Source organism: Scyliorhinus torazame, chromosome 17 (assembly GCF_047496885.1).
Source record: "Scyliorhinus torazame isolate Kashiwa2021f chromosome 17, sScyTor2.1, whole genome shotgun sequence".
In the NCBI taxonomy this organism is placed as follows: Eukaryota; Metazoa; Chordata; class Chondrichthyes; order Carcharhiniformes; family Scyliorhinidae; genus Scyliorhinus; species Scyliorhinus torazame.
In genome coordinates, this window is record NC_092723.1 from 132,958,025 (window position 1) to 132,977,716 (window position 19,692).

Consider the following 19,692-nt stretch of genomic DNA (forward strand, 5'->3'; position numbering starts at 1 on the left):
TTCCCGTACCAGCCTCCCCGAACAGGCGCCGGAACGTGGCGACTAGGGGCTTTTCACAGTAATTTAATTTGAAGCCTACTTGTGACAATAAGTGATTTTCATTTCATTGCATTTTAAATATAACACAACACATTCACCGAACAGATATTAAAATTTAAAAGAACTACAGAGTTACAAAAGCTAATTATAAAACTTAATTCTAAACTTACAAAATCAAAGATGGTTACATTCTTCGAATGTCACAAGTTAAACCCCACTAATTTAATGCATAAAGCTGAACGATTTGACACTTGTTTTTCCTTGCACAATAGGACTTTGAATTTAGAGAATGGAGCTGATAATCTTAATTGCGAGGGGGGTGAATGGTTCCACACCACTAATTGTTCAACCTTGACATCTTGCATCATTGACTTATGTTTTTTCTCCTTTGCCAATTTTAAGTGTGATGCAAGTATGTTGATGAACTAGTGTCCCAAAATTAGGCAGAAAACTATGTTGGGTTGACATACTTCAATTACTTGATGAATACCCATAACTAAACTCCAAACTAATTGTAAATAATTATCAAAATTAAGCTTTCCTACAATGTGCATTTTCTCAACTCCAAACTCCCCTGTTACTCACAGATGATTCAAGCCCAGAAGGCTGAGAACGATATCTTGAAAACAAAGCTGAGACGATCGGAGGAGGAGAACAGCAGAAAAGAGAAACAGATTGAGCAGCTCTTAGACCCTTCCAAGGTAAATGAGACACCCTCAACAACCAGCAGTCTGATCAGGTTACATAGAATTACATAAACTGTAGAGCACAGGAACAGGACATTCAGCCCACCTGTTCTATGCTGTTATTTCTGCTTTACAGAAGCCTTCTCCCTCTCAATTTCAGCTAGCCCCATCTGCTTAGGATCATTGACCTCACCTTCACAGATCTTCCCTCCATAGTTTTGTACCTCAGACCCCCAACCCTGACACTCTGCTGGTTCAATTTCAAACTAATGACTATATCTTTGTTGACTATAACATAAATTTACTATATGCAGTTTAAAGGGGGAAGAGGGAGGAAGAATAAAAGGGAAGGTCTGGGGTATGTACAGGGAGTCAGGTTTAAATGATAAAGATGTATTTGAACAAAAGACAAAGGGATTGGTAACAGCCCACAACCCAAAGATCCTGACTAGAAGGATGTGCAGTTTAGGTGGATTGGCCACGCTAAATTGCCCCTTAATTGGGAAAAAAAATAATTGGTTATTCTTTTTAAAAAAATTTCAAGAATTAATTAATTAAACAGCAGAATCTCAAAGATAATAATCTCTGGATTACTACCCAAACCACAAACAAATTGGCATGATGTAAATCAGATTAGAGAGTTAAATGCTCAAAGATTGGTGTGGGTGAAGTGGGGTTGGATTTGTGAGGCAGTGACACCAGCGCTGTGTAAATTAGTAGCTGTACCATTGGGCAGTCTTCACCTGATTCTTGCTGGGATGAGTGATCTGACGAGTCATATAACGAGGATAGTGGAGAGGGCTTTAAACTAAATAGTGAGGACGAGGGATGAATTTTGGGAAGATTCTGGGCAAAATTCTCCATTCCAGCGGCTAAGTGCCGGCCCCAACGGAGAATCCCTGGGTGGTTCACGACAGGAAAATCGGCGCGAACCTCTCACCAATTCCGGTACCGGTGAGTGGCGTGCACCGATGCCACGTGAACCACACGTGGATCGCGCGGAAAACAGTCGAGGGATGGGCGGGTCCCGGGCCGCGCATGCGCAGGGCTGATGGCCTGCACTGGTCGCGCCGGAAAATGTGGCGCCGGCTGTGCTGGAACCTTAACCCGCCCACCGCAACCCCACAGCACATCCCCTGGCCACCCTTCACCAGTCCCCCCAGCCCTAGCAGAAGCCCCACGGACAGCGGCACGGATCCCAGACGAGTGTGGCGGCACTAGACACAGTCCGCAGCCGGCATGCCGGTTTCCCGACCGCTGGGACCACACTTGGCCTGCGCCATAAGGAACTCGGCCTATTGGGGCGGAAAATCACGGGTGGGCCAGCTGATGACGTGCAAACGGCCTTGTGACAGCGCACAGCCTGATGACTGGGAAGCGAAGAATTGTAAACCGGCGCCTGCCCCGTTTCCGGCGTTGGAATCCATTCTCTGCCCGATCGCCGATCCTGATTTCTACAGAGAATTCAGCCCGTTAACAATGAAATAGAGAAGACAAGGCAGAGCCAGGATGGGATAAGGGAAATGATCAGAGGTTGGCAGGGAGGGACAGACAAACCTTGGAGTGCACCAGCATTATGGCAAGAGGTTGAAAAAATAGTACAAAGGCAGAACTGAAGGCTCCATTTCTGAACACATGTAGCTTTAGATAACCTTAGTTCTGGAGATCACGATGCAGAATCAGTTTGGGTAGAGGTGAGAAATATTAAAGATAAGAAGTCACAAGTGAGAGCAGTTTAGGCCCCTAAACAGTAAAAACACTGTAGGACAGTGTATACCGGAAGAAATAATTAGGGCTTGTCAGAAAGGTACTGTGATAATTAAAGATGATATTTATCTACATATAGATAGGCCAAGTCAGATTGGCAGACGTAGCCTGGATGATGAGTTCATAGAGTGTTTTCGGGACAGTTAGCGCAGCATGTTCTCAAGCCAATCAGAGAGCAGGCAGTAGTAGATCTGATAATGTGTATTGAGACAGGATAAATTAATTACCTCAGTGAAGGTGCCCCGAAATAACAGTCATCATAATATGACTGAATTTCACATTTAGTTTGAGGGAGATGAGTGCACTGAAGACTAATGTTTTAAACTTAAATAAGGGCAATTACGAGGGCATGAAGTCAGAGCTGGCTCAGGTGAACTTGAGTATTGGGTTAAGGGATAGGTCAGTAGAGATGTTGTGGCAGACAGTTAAGGGATATTTCAGAATACTCAGGAAAAATACATTCTAGTGAGAAAGAAAGACTCTGAGGGAAGGATACACCAGCTGTGGCTAACTAAGGAAATTAAGGCAGCACGGTGGCACAGTGGTTAGCATTGCTGCCTACAGCGCTGAGGACCTGGGTTCGAATCCCGGCCCTGGGTCACTGTGTTTGCGTGGGTTTCACCCCCACAACCCAAAGATGTGCAGGTTAGGTGGATTGGCCACGTTAAATTGCCCCTTAATTGGAAAAAATAATTGGGTACTCTAAAATAAAAATAAAAAACTAAGGAAATTAAATTAGTATCAATTCATAAGATATAGAAGCAGAATTAGGCCATTCAGCCCATCGAGTCCGGTCCGCCATTCTATTTTGCATCTGTCTTCGCGGTAGAGGATACAAATAATTGTAAATTAGGATGTGAAAGGGAGAGAGGAACTTGAAACAATTACAATCACCATGAAAAGGGTACCAAGACAATTAATGGAACTAAAAGCTGGCAAGTCCCCAGGCTCTGATGGATTTCATCCTAGAATCTTAAAAGAAGGGCTGCTGAGATAGTAGATGCATGGGTTTTCATTTTCCAAAATTCCCGAGCTTCTGGATTGCTCTCATCAGATTGAAAAATAATGAATGTGACTCCTCTGTTCAAGAAAGGAGGGAGACAGGAAGCAGGAAATGATAGGCATATTAGCTTAACTCTGATATAGGGGAACTGCTGGAATCTATTATTAAGTAGGTTTTAGCAGGAAACTCGCAAAATCTCAATGCAATCGAGCAGTCAATATGATTTTGTGAACTGGAAACCATATTTAACTAATTTAGTGGAGTTCTTTGAGAAAGTAACAAGCAATATGGTTAAAGGGATGTGCTAAACTTTGATTTCCAGAAGATATTTGACAAGGTGCCACATCAAAAGTTACTACACAAAATAAGAGCTCATGTTGTGGGGGTAATATATTCGCATGGATCGAGGGTTGGTTCATTAACAGAAAACAGGGAGTACCATAAATGGGTAATTTTCTGGTTGGCAAGATGTGACAAGTGGAGTGCCCCAGGGATCAACGCTGGGGCCTCAACTATTTACAATCAATGACTTAGATGAAGGGACTAAATGTACGGTTGCTAAAGTTGCTGATGATACAAGGATAGGTAGGAAATTAAGTTCTGAAGATAGCATAAGGGGTGCGATTCTCCGGCCTCGTTACGCTCAAGCGAATCGAGGCCAATGAAATAGCAGGAGAGGCAGAAAATGAGAACTGCGCTAGGCGCCAAACTGTTTCCGCTGCAACCAGCCTGCTCCCGTAGGCGAAATCGTGATCACAACAGAGCGTGGCGAGAAATCAATCATCACCACTTAGGCCCTATTTCAATGCAATTCACGAAAGCCACCCCTTATCCTACGGCCTCCCGTCATTCAGCGGCCTGCCCAGCAAGTGGTCACGATGGTGCCGATTTGTACTCCTTTTGAAAAACATTAATCAGGCAGAAGAGCCAGGTGGAATGGGGAGCTGAGGAGGTGAGTAGCCATCTTTACTCACAGGCAAAGAGCTCGGGGACGCTTGGCTTGCTACCCCGGTGCTCGGCGGGGGGCAAGGGGAAGCTCAGATGGGGATGGGGGACCCTCCACAGAGGTGGGCCCATGGGAAAGGTGGTTGGTGCTGGGGGAACAGTGGAGGTGGGGAGGGGGGCGATGGGGACTGCTCGCGGCACATTATGCTAACCCCTGGATCGTGTTTACCCATTCTGGGGCAACCCTTGTCCCTGCCTGACTTGGCCGACGACCCATAACTCCCACCAACTGCCGAGGCCTTCAACAACCCAAGTGAATTCTTGTCGGTGGGCGGGCCATGTAGCATGTGGGAGTCATTGCCTAGCATCCCAATCAGAACGTGATGGCTGGACACTGTGCTTGAACATTGCGAGAGGCAACACCACACACGCAGCAGGCAACATCGGAACACCCATGGGATGGGACACACTCCAGGGACATGTCCACAGCCGGATGGTGGGAGAGGGCCATGGTGGAGGGAACCAGCACCCGGTCCAGGTGACGTTACAAGCCGGTGTCTGGGGTCCGGTGAGAGAAGCCCGCTGCAGCCGGGCGTGCGTGGGCAGGGCGTTCTCGGTGGGCGGAGAGGGGACAGGGGGAATCACTGGGGGAATTAGAGAGTCCCGGGGTGGGAGCCACCACTGTTTGCCGGTCTAACATCATTCCCTAATTCCTTACAGATATTGAATGCTATGGCAGAATTTGCCCAAGTGGTGTCGCTGCAAGGTTGGGTGGCCAGAGGCCGAAGGCGGTGGCAGCAACAGCATCTGCAGATGCTCAAGGCAGTGGTCCAGATGCTGGACCCCACCCTTCACCCTGAGGACCCCGCCGCCCATCAGACCAGGGAGGGATCCAGAGGGGGAGACCCACGACGGCCCAGGGATTACAGGAGTTGCTGGTCATTCGAACAGATGACGGATAGCGATTGCCACAGGAGGCTTTGCCTCAACAAGGAGACGGTGTGACCCCTGTGCCATGTCCTCGCTGATGCCCTTATGCCCGGTGGGAAACTACATCATCTTTTACATGGACTGTGCTTAACAAGAAGCACGGGCAGCAGGTTTCTCCGCCATCGCCGAGATGCCCAGGTCCAGGGGATAATAGATGTCGTGCATGTCACCGGGCCATCTGTGGATGCCCTATGTTTTTTAAAATATAAATTTAGAGTACCCAATTCATTTTTTTCCAATTAAGGGGCAATTTAGCGTGTTCAATTCACCTACCTTGCACATCTGTGGGTTGTGTGGGCCAAACCCACGCAAACAGGATGCCCCATGTTAACCAGAAGGAGTTCCACTCCCTTATTACACAGCTCGTGTGCAACCACCAGATGAAGATAATGCACATGTGCACACGTTTCCTGGGGTGTGTGCACGATAGCTACATCCTGGGGCAGTCAGTCATCCGTGGCCTCTTCGAGGACCACCACAGGATGGGTGGCTGGCTCTTGAGGGTTAAGGGGTCCCCGCTAAGGACCTGGCTCATGACGCCAGTACGGAGGCCGGTGTCCGAAGCGGAGACAGTACAACAAGGCCCATGTGGCCACCCGGTCTGTGGTTGAGCAGTGCATTGGACTCCTCAAGATGCAGTTCCAATGCCTCGACCACTCTGATGGTGCACTCCAGTACAAAGTCACCCGCTTTGTGGTGGTCTGCTGGGCCCTCCACAACCTCGCACAGTAGCAGGGTGACATGCTGGAGGTTGGTGATGAGAAACATCCGAGGAGGAGGAAGACGACGATGAGGTGGTGCCAGACCAGCAGGGGCAGGAGGACGAGGCGCCAGGGAGGAACCTGAGGACCAGCCAGTGGCTGCAACAGGCGGCAGCAGCGAGAGCTCGGCAAGCCCAGAGGGCCAGGGAGGCCCTCATGCTTGACCGATTTACTTAGGACGTGGCCTTGGGGCGGCACGGTGGTGCAGTGGTTAGCACTGCTTCCTCACGCCGCTGAGGACCCAGGTTCGATCCCCACCCCCGGTCATTGTCTATGTGGAGGTTGCACATTCTCCCCGTGTCTGCGTGGGTCTCACCCCCACAACCCAAAGATGTGCAGGGTAGGTGGAAAGGCCACGCTAAATTGCCCCTTAATTGGAAAAACATAATGGGGTATTATTTTTTAAAAAGGACGTGGCCTTGTCGGTCAACCCCCACTCGCATTTCCCACCCTCCCAGGGTCTGTGTCACATCACTCCAGGATGCTGGAATTGTGTCTGCACCATCAGCAGGCCACTTTCGAGGGCAGGGGATGATGATAACCCACAAGAGCTGGGCCCCAGTGCTCGCCAATCTATGCCATAATCTGACCAAATGCACAGCTGTGCCACCCTAACCTTTGTGCTGGTTGTGAGACGTGGCCTCATCAGAGGGATGAAATTCAGGGCAACTGATGGCCACCGTCGCCACTCCTTGGAATAGGTTTGGGTTGCCAGCCAGTGCCCCCTCCTCCCGCTCGCTGCCCATAGGGCCCCAGGGTTTACCATGGGACGGAGGAGCAGCTGGTTCGAGCCCTGGCTGCCCTTGCATCATCTGGTTCTGCCAGCCCTGGTGGTTCCCCATGGTCAGCACCATCGCCTTCAACGATGCTCCTCAGTGACTGTGCATGCTCTGCAACGCCTCAGAAATGCCCACCTGGGACAAGCTCCACATCGTTCTGCCATTCCCAAACGAGAGCGGGATATGTCCCGCAGAATCTCATCAAGGTCAGTGTGGTACTGGGTGACATCCCCCAGCTAGAGTCGGACATTCTGCCTAGACCCTCAGCCGTGCCTGACACCTACTGCGCGACATCTTGGACACCTTCACTAATGGTGCCGGCGACATGCACCAGGCTCCCCACTGCGGTCTCCACCCGAGCAGTGTTAGCCAAGGTGCCACGCATTGCCAGCGACATCTCCTGTGCCCATACCGTCTGGGACTCCTCCAAGCAACTATGGATCTGGAGTATCACTGACATCTCCCTCTGAATATCCCAGCCACTCCCTAATGTCTCCACCAGCTCTGGGTATCCCTGTTCCACAGGTTCAGCATTAGGCTGGGACGTAGCTGGGACCTGGGATCCAACAGACCTCCAACTGCTGTCTCGCTTGGGGTTCCTGCATCCATCTGATGTGCACCATCAGCAGTGTGGTGCTCACCAGATTGTGCCCCAGAGGTCTGACCACTAACATGTCACACCCAGGTGTGTGTATCTGCTCAGGTGAAGGGTGAGGATGACAGCAGTGACGCAACTATTATGGTGGCATTCTCGGAGCTCTCCCCGAAGGTGGTCTCCTGAGAGACTAGAGAGGGTGCTACCCTGGATGGGCCGGCACCGTCGGCTGGAGGACGAGCAGGAGAATGGACATGTGGTCAGTGGGTGAGATGAGTCAGTCAGTCAGTAAGGCAATAACAACTCACGTTTGACAGGTCCCCCGGGTGGAGCCCAGTGGTTCCTCATGTCTGTGGTGTCCGTCAGCCTCTGTGTTGATGACCGCCCTGTCCTCGGCCACACCGGTCACCTCCAGGGCTAACTCCTCGAAGGTGGTGAGAATTTTGATGTCTGGCACCCCTCCGCCAGTCTGGGTTCTCTCCTGATGATTGTGGGAGAACCTTTCCTGAGGAGACACAGAGAGGGCATCATTAGCCACACGTGTGGGTCACAGTGGTGGGAGGGGGGGTGAAGGAAGGGTTGGGGGTTTGCAGGGTGAGGGGGGTGGAGGGAAGTCGCATGGAGAGTTGGAAGGTGGATGGTCCTGTGGGGGCAGAAAGGTCTAAAGTGAGGGGGAGTGGGGGGTTGGTGTCGACTCACTTGTGCTGCCCGGTGTAGGTCATTGACTTCTTCCTGCACTGGTGACCAGTCCTCCTGGTCACACTCCCGGCTTTCACAGCTGCCACCACTTTGTCTCAGGCAGCACTGGCTGCCCTATGGCTGACCCTCCTGGACCCTCGGGGGAACAGGACATCCCTCCTGGCCTCTAGCAGCCACCCCAGGTCATGTCCCCGAATCTTGGGGCTGGTCTTCTCTGCGCACATTGTTGCGAGCACGCTGGGGTTGTCTGTGCATGCGCAGCTTAAGTGCTGCTCGACCTTGTGAGAATCTTTATTAGTCTTTATAATCTTTATTAGTGTCACAAATAGGCTTACATTAACACTGCAATGAAGTTACTGTGAAAAGCCCCCAGTCGCCACATTCTGGCACCTGTTCGTGTACATGGAGGGAGAATTCAGAATGTCCAAATCACCTAACAACACGTCTTTCGAGACTTGTGGGAAGAAACCAGAGCACCCGGAGGAAACCAAGGCAGACATGGGGAGAACGTGCAGACTCTGCACAGACAGTGACCCAAGCCAGGAATGGAACCCTGGTCCCTGGTGTTGTACAAAGAACAAAGAAAAGTACAGCACAGGAACAGGCACTTCGGTCCTCCAAGCCTGTGCCGACCATGCTGCCCGTCTAAACTAAAATCTTCTGCACTTCCGGGGTCCGTATTCCTCTATTCCCATCCTATTCATGTGTTTGTCAAGATGCCCCTTAAACGTCACTATCGTCCCTGCTTCCAGCACCTCCTCCGGCAGCGAGTTCCAGGCACCCACTACCCTCTGTATAAAAAAACTTGCCTCTTACATCTCTTCTAAACCTTGCCCTTCGCACCTTAAACCTATGCCCCCTAGTAATTGACCCCTCTACCCTGGGAAAAAGCCTCTGACTATCCACTCTGTCTATGCCCCTCATAATTTTGTAGACCTCTATCAGGTCGCCCCTCAACTTCCGTCGTTCCAGTGAGAACAAACAGAGTTTATTCAACCTCTCCTCATAGCTAATGCCCTCCATACCAGGCAACATCCTGATAACTCTCTTCTGCACCCTCTCTAAAGCCTCCACATCTTTCTGGTAGTGTAGCGACCAGAATTGAACACTTTACTCCCAAGTGTGGCCTAAATAAGGTTCTATACAGCTGCAACATGACTTGCCAATTTTTATACTCAATGCCCCGGCCAATGAAGGCAAGCATGCCGTATGCCTTCTTGACTACCTTCTCCACCTGTGTTGCCCCTTTCAGTGACCTGTGGAGCTGTACACCTAGATTTCTCTGACTGTCAATACTCTTGAGGGTTCTACCATTCACTATATTCCCTACCTGCACTGGACCTTCCAAAATGCATTACCTCACATTTGTCCGGATTAAACTCCATCTGCCATCTCTCCACCCAAGTCTCCAAACAATCTAAATCCTGCTGTATCCTCTGACCGTCCTCATTGCTATCTGCAATTCCACCAACCATTGTGTCGTCTGCAAACTTACTAATCAGACCAGTGACATTTTCCTCCAAATCATTTATATGTACTTTGAGCAGCAAAGGTCTCAGCACTGATCCCTGCGGAACACCACTAGTCACAGTCCTCCAATCAGAAAAGCAGCCTTCCATTGCTACTCTCTGCCTTCTATGACCTAGCCAGTTCTGTATCCATCTTGCCAGCTCACCCCTGATCTCGTGTGACTTCACCTTTTGTACTAGTCTGCCATGAGGGACCTTGTCAAAGGCCTTACTGAAGTCCATATAGACAACATCCACTGCCCTACCTGCATCAATCATCTTTGTGACCTCCTCGAAAAACTCTATCAAGTTAGTGAGACATGACCTCCCCTTCACAAAACCGTGCTGCCTCTCGCTAATACATCCATTTGCTTCCAAATAGGAGGAGATCCTGTCTCGAAGAATTCTCTCCAGTAATTTCCCTACCATTGACGTAAGGCTCCCTGGCCTGTAGTTCCTTGGATTATCCTTGCTACACTTCTTAAACAAAGGAACAACATTGGCTAATCTCCAGTCCTCCGGGACATCACCGGAAGACAGTGAGAATCCAAAGATTTCTGTCAAGGCCTCAGCAATTTCCTCTCTAACCTCCTTCAGTATTCTGGGGTAGATCCCATCAGGCCCTGGGGACTTATCTACCTTAATATTTTTCAAGACGCCCAACACCTCGTCTTTTTGGATCTCAATATGACCCAGGCTATTTACACACCCTTCTCCAGACTCAACATCCACCAATTCCTTCTCTTTGGTGAATACTGATGCAAAGTATTCATTTAGTACCTCGCCCATTTCCTCTGGCTCCACACATAGATTCTCTCGCCTGTCCTTCAGTGAGCCCACCCTTTCCGTGGCTACCCTCCTGCTTTTTATGTACCTGTAAAAAGCCTTGGGATTTTCCTTAACCCTATTTGCCAATGACTTTTCGTGACCCCTTTTAGCCCTCCTGACTCCTTGCTTAAGTTCCTTCCTACTTTCCTTATATTCCACACAGGCTTCGTCTGTTCCAAGTCTTCGAGCCCTAACAAATGCCTCCTTTTTCTTTTTGACGAGGCCTACAATATCTCTCGTTATCCAAGGTTCCCAAAATTTGCTGTATTTATCCTTCTTCTGCAAAGGAACATGCCGGTCCTGAATTCCTTTCAACTGACATTTGAAAGCCTCCCACATGTCAGATGTTGATTTACCCTCAAACAACCACCCCCAATCTAGGTTCTTCAGTTCCTGCCTATATTGTTATAATTAGCCTTCCCCCAATTAAGCACATTCACCCTAGGACCACTCTTATCCTTGTCCACCAGCACTTTAAAACTTACTGAATTGTGGTCACTGGTCCCGAAATGCTCCCCTACTGAAACTTCTATCACCTGGCCGGGCTCATTCCCCAATACCAGGTCCACTATAGCCCCTTTCCTAGTTGGACTATTTACATATTGTTTCAAGAAGCCCTCCTGGAGGCTCCTTACAAACGCTGCCCCGTCCAAGCCCTTTGCACTAAGTGAGTCCCAGTCAATATTGGGGAAGTTAAAGTCTCCCATCACAACAACCCTGGTGCTTTTACTCCTTTCCAAAATCTGTTTACCTATCTGCTCCTCTATCTCCCGCTGGCTGTTGGGTGGCCTGTAGTAAACTCCCAACATTGTGACTGCACCTTCTTATTCCTGATCTCTACCCATATAACCTCGCTGCCCTCTGAAGTGTCCTCCAGCAGCAAAGCTGTGATATTCTCCCTAACCAGTAGTGCAACTTCTCCAACCCTTTTACATCCCCACTTTCCCGCCTGAAACATCTAAATCCTGGAACGTTTAGCTGCCAATCCTGTCCTTCCCTCAACCAGGTCTCTGTAATGGCAACAACATCATAGTTCCAAGTACTAATCCAAGCTCACCTGTTATATTTCTTGCATTAAAACATATGCACTTCAGGCCACCAGTCCCACCAGTTTTCAGCAACATCTCCCTGTCTGCTCTTCCTCAGAACCATACTGGCCCTATTCCCTAGTTCTCCCTCAATTTTTTCACCTTCTGACCTATTGCTCCGGTGCCCACCCCCCTGCCATACTAGTTTAAATCCTCTCATGTGACACTAGCAAACCTCGCGGCCAGGATATTTATGCCTCTCCAGTTTAGATACAACCCGTCCTTATATAGGTCACACCTGCCCCGGAAGAGCTCCCAGTGGTCCAGATAACGGAAACCTTCCCTCCTACACCAGTTGTTTAGCCACGTGTTTAGCTGCTCTATCTTACTATTTCTAACCGCACTGGCACGTGGCTCAGGGAGTAATCCCGAGATTACAACCCGAGAGGTCCTGTCTTTTAATTTTCTGCCTAGCTCCCTGAACTCCTGCTGCAGGACCTCATGCCCCTTCCTGCCTATGTCGTTAGTACCAATATGTACAATGACCTCTGCCTGTTTGTTCGCCCCCCTTCAGGATGCCTGCTGCCCGTTCGGAGACATCCTGAACCCTGGCACCAGGGAGGCAACATACCATCCTGGAGTCTCTTTCACATCCACAGTGCCTATCTGTACCCCTGACTATAGAGTCCCCTATGACTATTGCTCTTCTGCGCTTTGACCCTCCCTGCTGAACATCAGAGCCAGCCGTGGTGCCACTGCTCTGGCTGCTGCTGTTTTCCCCTGATAAGCTATTCCCCCAACAGTATCCAAAGCGGGTATACCTGTGAAGCAACAGTTCTAACCACTGTGCTGCCGTGCCGCCCATGAAATATAGCTCAGTGTGCTTTTTTTTTTAGGGTTTACAATTTACATTGTTACCTCGTGTGTTCTCCTTATCACTTCGTGATTTATGGGCCTGGTGTTGAAATATTTGTTAACATCATTAAAAAAAAATATTCGGCAATCTTCCACCTCAAAACTAAATTTAGTTCTCAAGTAAAGCAGGATTAGAGTGCAAGGTGGTAATTGCACCCAGGTCAGCAGGCATAATTTAGTTCAATTTTAAAAATCATACATTCCATTCTCATTTTGTATAATACTTTGATTTCTTGGTACAGCAAAGTTTGCCACCATTTGAGAATCAGCAAAACCGAGTTGGTTATAACAAAGGAGTTTTGTTCAGGTGGAAGGTAAGTAGCAAGAAGGTGCAAAACTGATGTGCTACTGTGCCACTTCTGGCGGCAGAATGTAATTACAGCGTGGCATATTTACATAGGCAGATTATGTGCTCAAGACTCTGGAGTGGGGCTCGAGGCCATGACCTCCTGACACAAGCAATAGATCAAAGTGCAGTCCATTGCTAGGTAGACACAGCAGCCATTGTTCACACAGCTGAACCCAATATGTTAGAAACGAAGGAATGGCTAGATACTGCTACTCATGGTGAGAGTTACAAGTTTATTCTAAATATTCCCAAGGAAGAATTTTTATTTTAGCAAATAACGCTGCCATTTATATTAGTGTGTAAAATGTTTGTGCATTTTCTTATCTTACAGAGTTTAGAATATGCCAGGAGTTTGATCGATAAAAAGAACGACACTAGTGGGGTAAGACCTGTCCTGAAGTCTGCACTGCTCCCTCTTTTTGAAAGCCATGTGCTTGGTCAAGAATTATATTTACATGTCCAACATACAATTTTAAATCTCCTATCAAAACACAAATTAGAATATCCTCTCGCCATTGATGTAATTTTAAATCTTTAAAAAAACATATTTTTAATTCTACTTGGAATATGGGTGCCAATGGCAAAATTGGTATTTGTTGCCCTTCACTTGTTACCCTTGAGAAGATGATGGTGAGCGAACTTCTTCAATACTGCAATGCATGTGGTAAATGTGCTCCCACAATTCTGTTAGGGAATGCCAGGATTTTGATTCAATGATGATGAAGGAATGATTGATATAGCTCCAAAGTCAGATGGTGCGACATGAATGGGAACCTCAAAGTAATATGTTCCTATGCACCTGCTGCCTTTGTCCCATAATTGGTTTACGTTTAATGACTTCATTCTTTTTTTAAATTCAAAGTGCCCAATTTATTTTTCCAATTAAGGGGTAATTTAGCATGGCCAATCCACCACCCTACACATCTTTGTGTTGTGGGGGTGAGACCCACGCAGACAAAGGGAGAATGTGCAAACTCCACTCGGACAATGACCTGGGGCCAGAATCGAACCCGGGTCGTCAGCGCGGCGAGGCAGCAGTGCTAGCCACTGTGCCACCATGCTGCCCTGATGATTTCAGTCTTTCCACTTACTTTTCCATCCAGGTTTGAGATGTTTCTTCTTTGCTGTCGGCTGAAAGGACTCCAAGCTAACAGTGCCATAAATGTATCATGGCATGAGGAGGCACAGGGGGCTGCCTGACATTGGATCATCTGTGGTTTCTTTCCTCTTGCTTGGGCCACTATCAAAGCAATGCAACTAAGAACAGGAGTTGCTGCCGAATGGGCACATTTATGCTGTCAAGATACTCACCCCATTGTCCTATAGAGGTTATTATAATCAAGGAGGAAGGGTCGAATGGCTCTCCTCTTTTCCCCCTCCTCATTTGACCACAAAAGGTTTGATTTTGAAACAGATATATTTCCCAATATCATGAATGGTTGACTATTTACATTCTGTGACCACAAAAGCCACAATCGGACAGATTTGCTTGTTTTAAAAAGATAGTTTTTAAAATACCTAATCCAATCTAAGTAAAATAATAAAATTGCTCCAATTTTTTCTCATGCTCTATCTCACACACGCTCTCGAAGTTCACACAGACAAATAGATTACAGAGTGGGGAGGGTAGATTAGGATACAGTAAAATTAAAGGACTATACGGCTCTTGAAGGGTGGTGACTTGGCTGACTTAAGGCCGAATTCGGTGCTCCAGATGCTTTTGGCGTAAAAGCAGTTTAAAACTGTAGATGGCTGATTTATCTGTTCTTTGGAGACCGCAATGCTGGGTTGAGTTAGTTTAAAAATCTCTGAATAGTCAAAATGAGCAGAAAGGGTTCAAAACTTGCAAATTGAATGGAGAAGTGGAGCGTCTTGTTCCTTCAGAATTGTAGTTACTTGTGCTATGCCTTGCAGAGAAAACAGGTGCTTAAACCACACAAAAGGCTGCCTTGTCACATGTCCTTCTCTCCAACTGCCCAGTGATCCAAATATGGTCGTGGCTAGGTTATTCCAGTTACCATGGCTGGGAATTTCCCTTTCAGTCAGGACCCCATTGTCCAAGTGATCATGTGCAATGGTTTGTTTCCACCCAGTTGAGTGTTGCATATGATTATCTAGATGCTTCCCTGATGGGATAGTGAGATGGCTCCCATTCATCACATTCAAGGCAATTGTTCCTGGTGCGGTTTCGCAGTCAGGATGTCACCATTTCAATAGCTTTGGAGTGCAGAAGGTACTTTGATGCAAACGTGCAGCCATTTCTGACTGATCTCAAGTATCAAGGCTTTTTATTCAATCAATTAGTAGTTTCCAGACTATAGGTTCAAAAATATTCTTTTTGACACAAAGAGTGGTTTCACAACAATGTCTTTGTAGAGCATTCATGCTCGGCATTTTACTCTTAGCTGCAACAGATCTCAATGATTGTCTTTTACATGTGTAGAAAATTCAATCCAAGCTTGAAACATTGTGGTTGTAAGAGTACCAGAAAATAACAACACAACAGTTGAACAGAATGCACATACCGAGAGATCTTTTCACAGGATTTAGATTAAGCTGTAAATGCTGAGATTACCTTCCTTACATTTGCTATCTCTTTTAAATTGTCTTCCAGTTCTTTCCACTCTTCTGAATGCACCCATTTTTGATGGGGTACACTTTTAGTTGCCTGGTAGGTTGCCCATTTATTACACGTGAACCTAGACCTTGAGTGTCAGTGAGTTATTCCACTGTGAAAGGCATCACTTGACCTACCCAATCCAATCCTGAATAGGCAACTTTGTATAAATCCGACCAGATCATATTGTGGAGACCAAATGTATCTGAAAAGCCCTTCTGCCTGTGTCAGAATATCCCACCTGAGATTGCAGGATGGATTTGGATAAAGATAAACCTTTGGTACTTTTAATCTCGGCCTTGCAGCATCGCAACCCCATTAGAACTTTAGCATCCTGTCCACTTAAGCATGCAGGTTGAATGTCCTATCTGAAGGACATAATTGCCTATGTGGGACAGAACTTGCAGAGTTTGTACCCCCAAAACTCCACAAAGCTCATGGTCAATATCTCTGCTTTTTCTTTCTCATCCCCCCTCCCAGATTGTTAATGGATTAAAGAAGAAAATCTATAAATTGGAGAAGCAATGTAAAGAGAAAGACTGCATCGTAAAGTAAGTTACCTTTACTTCAGATGCCAGATTTTAGTTGTTTTCTATCATCTCGTCTCTTCATTGCCTTTGTACTGCATTTGCCAGCCACATCGCCCACTTCTTGCTGTTTTAAATCTGAAAACCTCATGCGCTCCAGTCAGTTCCAGGCTTGACTCTTATTGTTATAAAGTTCGACTTCCATTGAGGCTTCTGAAAGAGGGAGGGGAGGATTAAAAACAAGAGAATTTTCAACAACAACTTGCATTTATAGGGTGCTTTTAACATAGGATATTTTTTTAATTTATCTATTTTATTTATTTATTTTTCAAATTAAGGGACAATTTAGCGTGACCAGTCCACCTATCCTGCACATCTTTGGGTTGTAGGGGTGAGACCCATGGAGACACAGGGAGAATGTGCAAACTCCACACAGACAGTGACCCGGCGCCGGGATCGAACCCGGGTCCTTGGTACCGTGAGGCAGCAGTGCTAATCACTGTGCCATCGTGCCACCCCAGCATAGGAAAACATAGCAGGTACATCACAGGAGTAAGTAGCAAAACCTGAAAGCGAGCCACATATTGGGATATCAGAGTAGATCAAAGAGAAAGGTTTTAAGGAGCATCTTAAAAGAGGTAGAGAGGGAATCCAAAGATTAGTTCCTCAGCTGCTGAAGTCACAGTCACATGGACTGATTAGAGTTGCCAACTCTCCAGGATTATTCTGCAATTTCCAGGAATTGGAGATTAAACTCCAAAATATTTGCCACAAGCAATACCGAGGACATACATTATAGGGGTGTCAAACAAATTTGTCCTTTTCTCATTTTCTTTGAACAATTCCATTAATTTGTTTTTAAAATATTTGAAATAAGAGAACAATGGCTGTCTGACTGATGGTGGAGATTAATCCAATTGGGTAACAACAAACCTGTTCCTTTCTTGGGAGTGTGAAGGTGCTGCAGCTGGAGATGGACCAATGGTGAAGTAAAAGAAGGACAGTTCAAGGCAAAAAGTCATGTGATGAAAACTCCAGGAGGGCACCAAACCTGAGTTTACAACCTTAGACCTGACCCCTTTTCATAGATCTTTTTAAAATTAATTTTTGTGTTGTGGTCATCACTAGCACAGCCAGCATTTATTGCCCATCTCTATTTGTGTTCGAGTTTGATATGACTGAATTTGATAGGCATTTCAGAGGACATTTGGGGCAGGACCCCTTAACCCTGCATTCAGACTGAAATGTGGGTCAGAAGCCCACACTGTGTGGGAAAAGGTCTCTTATTGTGATGTTCCCAGGGCAATCAATTAATGGCCAGAGTGACTTGTGGGCTCAGCAAGCTGGCGGTCCAATCAGAGGCTTTCCAATTTGAAAGGAGCAGCAGGCTTCAATGGAATGGAAGGTAAATAAATGAAAGAGGGTGCTTCAAAATGAAGGCGCCCCCTCCAATTTTTTTAAAGTTTAAATAAAAATGGCATTTGCAGCCAGGCCACCACAATGTGGGGGGATTGGATGGGAAGCTTCACAGGCAAGTTACTGCAGCTCTCCAGTCTGCCATCAGGACCACACCTCCAGGCACTTAAACTAGCTTGGTCCCATGGAGGCCAACCAGAAAATCCCAGCTCTTTGTTTCCAGATTTAATTAAATTGAATTCAAACTGTCCCGATAGAACTTCTGTCTCACCGAAAGGCGAAAGCTCCACTCTCTGTACATTTAACCCGCAGGCAGCTTGATATTGGTACAGGGCAAGCTTTTTGAAGGAACCCAAGCTCAGGACACGGTCATTCTGCCCCTTGAGCCTGCCCTGCCATTTAACTGAATCATGGCTGATCTTCTGCCTCAGTGCTATCTTCCACACGATCCCCATATCCTTGAATGTGATTGATATCTAGAAATATATCGAGCTCTGCTTTGAACGCACTCAATAACTCAACTTTTTAAGTTCCATGCCTGATGTCTGATTTTTAAATGGGGAGGGTTTGTGTATGTGAATGTGTGAACAAGCTGCGTTCCTATGAAATTCAGCACTATGTGATTGTAGGGATAGTTAGGTGGGAAGGTTTATAGAATTGATACCACCTCCCTTTAATTAATTTAAAATGCATGAACAATCTTACTATTACAGAAGTTGTCTTTATTTGAAAGATTATCATTTTCATACATAGATACATAGAAGATAGGAGCAGGAGGAGGCTTTTTGGCTCTTTGAGCCTGCTCCGCCATTTATCACGATCATGGCTGATCATCCAACTCAATAGCCTAATCCTACTTTCTCCCCATAGCCTTTGATCCCATTCTCCCCAAGTGCTATATCCAGCCGCCTCTTGAATATATTCAATGTTTTAGCATCAACTACTTCCTGTGGTAATGAATTCTACAGGCTCACCACTCTTTGGGTTAAGAAATGTCTCCTCACTCTGTCCGAAATAGTTTACCCTGAGTCCTCAGACTGTGACCCTTGGTTCTGGACACACCCATCATTGGTATCATCATCCCTGCATCAACCTTGTCTAGTTCTGTTAGAATTTTATAAATCTCGATGAGATCCCCCCTATTTCTTCTAAACTTCAGTGAGAACATCCTAACGTAGTCAATCTCTCCTCAGATGACAGTCCCGCCATTCCTGGAACCTTCACTGCACTCCCTCGAAGAACATTCTTAGAAAAGGAGACCAAAACTGCACACACTATTCTAGGTGTGGCCTCACCAAGGCCCTATATAATTGCAGCAACACATCCCTGCTTCTGTACTCGAAACCTCTCGCAATGAAGGCCAACATACCATTAGCCTTCTTTACCACCTGCTGCACCTGCATGCTTACCTTCAGCGAATGGTGCACAAGGCCACCCAGGTCCCGCTGCACACTCCCCTCTCCCAATTTACAACCATTCAGGTAGTAATCTGCCTTCCTGTTTTTACTTTCAAAGTGAATAACCTCACACTTATCCAAATTATACTGCATCTGCCATTGATTTGCCCACTCGCCCAAACTGTCTAGATTATGCTGTAGGATCCCTGCATCCTCGTCACAGTTCACCCTCCCACCCAACTTGGTATCATCTGCAAACTTTGAGATGTTACATTTTGTTCCCTCATTCAAATCATTAAGCTATGTTGTGAACAGCTGGGGTCCCAGCACCAATCCCTGTGCACCTCACTAGTCATTGCCTGTCAATCTGAAAAGGACCCATTAATTCCCGCTCTTTGTTTCCTCTCTGCCAACCAGTTTTTTATCCACCTCAATACACTTTCCCCAATCCCATGCGCTTTAATTTTGCACAATAATCTCTTATGCGGGACTTTGTCAAATGTCTTCTGAAAGTCCAAATATACCACGTGGACTGGCTCCCCCTTGTCAACTGTACTGGTTACATCTTCAAAGAATTCCAACAGATTTGTCAAGCATGATTTCCCCTTCATAAACCCAGGCTGACTCTGACTGATCCTGCCACTGCTTTCTAAATGTTCCGCTATGAAGTCCTTGATAATGGATTCAAGAATTTTCCCCACTATCGATGTTAGGCCTACTGGTCTATAATTCCCTGCTTTCTCTCTACCTCCCTTTTTGAATATTGGAGTGACATGAGCTACCCTCCAATCTGCAGGGACTGTTCCAGAATCTATAGAATCCTGGAAGATGACCACCAATGCA

The 19,692-nt window shown here is 46.8% G+C and overlaps 1 protein-coding gene across 4 annotated transcripts in view; it reads left to right on the plus strand.

Moving 5' to 3' along the window:
- The window catches only part of iqce (IQ motif containing E), a 130,178-nt gene that overhangs the window by 31,593 nt on the left and 78,893 nt on the right, over positions 1–19,692 (plus strand). For all 4 annotated transcript variants that reach the window (XM_072481050.1, XM_072481049.1, XM_072481051.1 and 1 more), the window contains 3 exons: positions 627–740; positions 13,224–13,274; positions 15,990–16,060. In XM_072481050.1, coding sequence (XP_072337151.1) covers positions 627–740; positions 13,224–13,274; positions 15,990–16,060 — 236 coding nt within the window. The remainder of the gene's footprint in view (positions 1–626; positions 741–13,223; positions 13,275–15,989; positions 16,061–19,692) is intronic.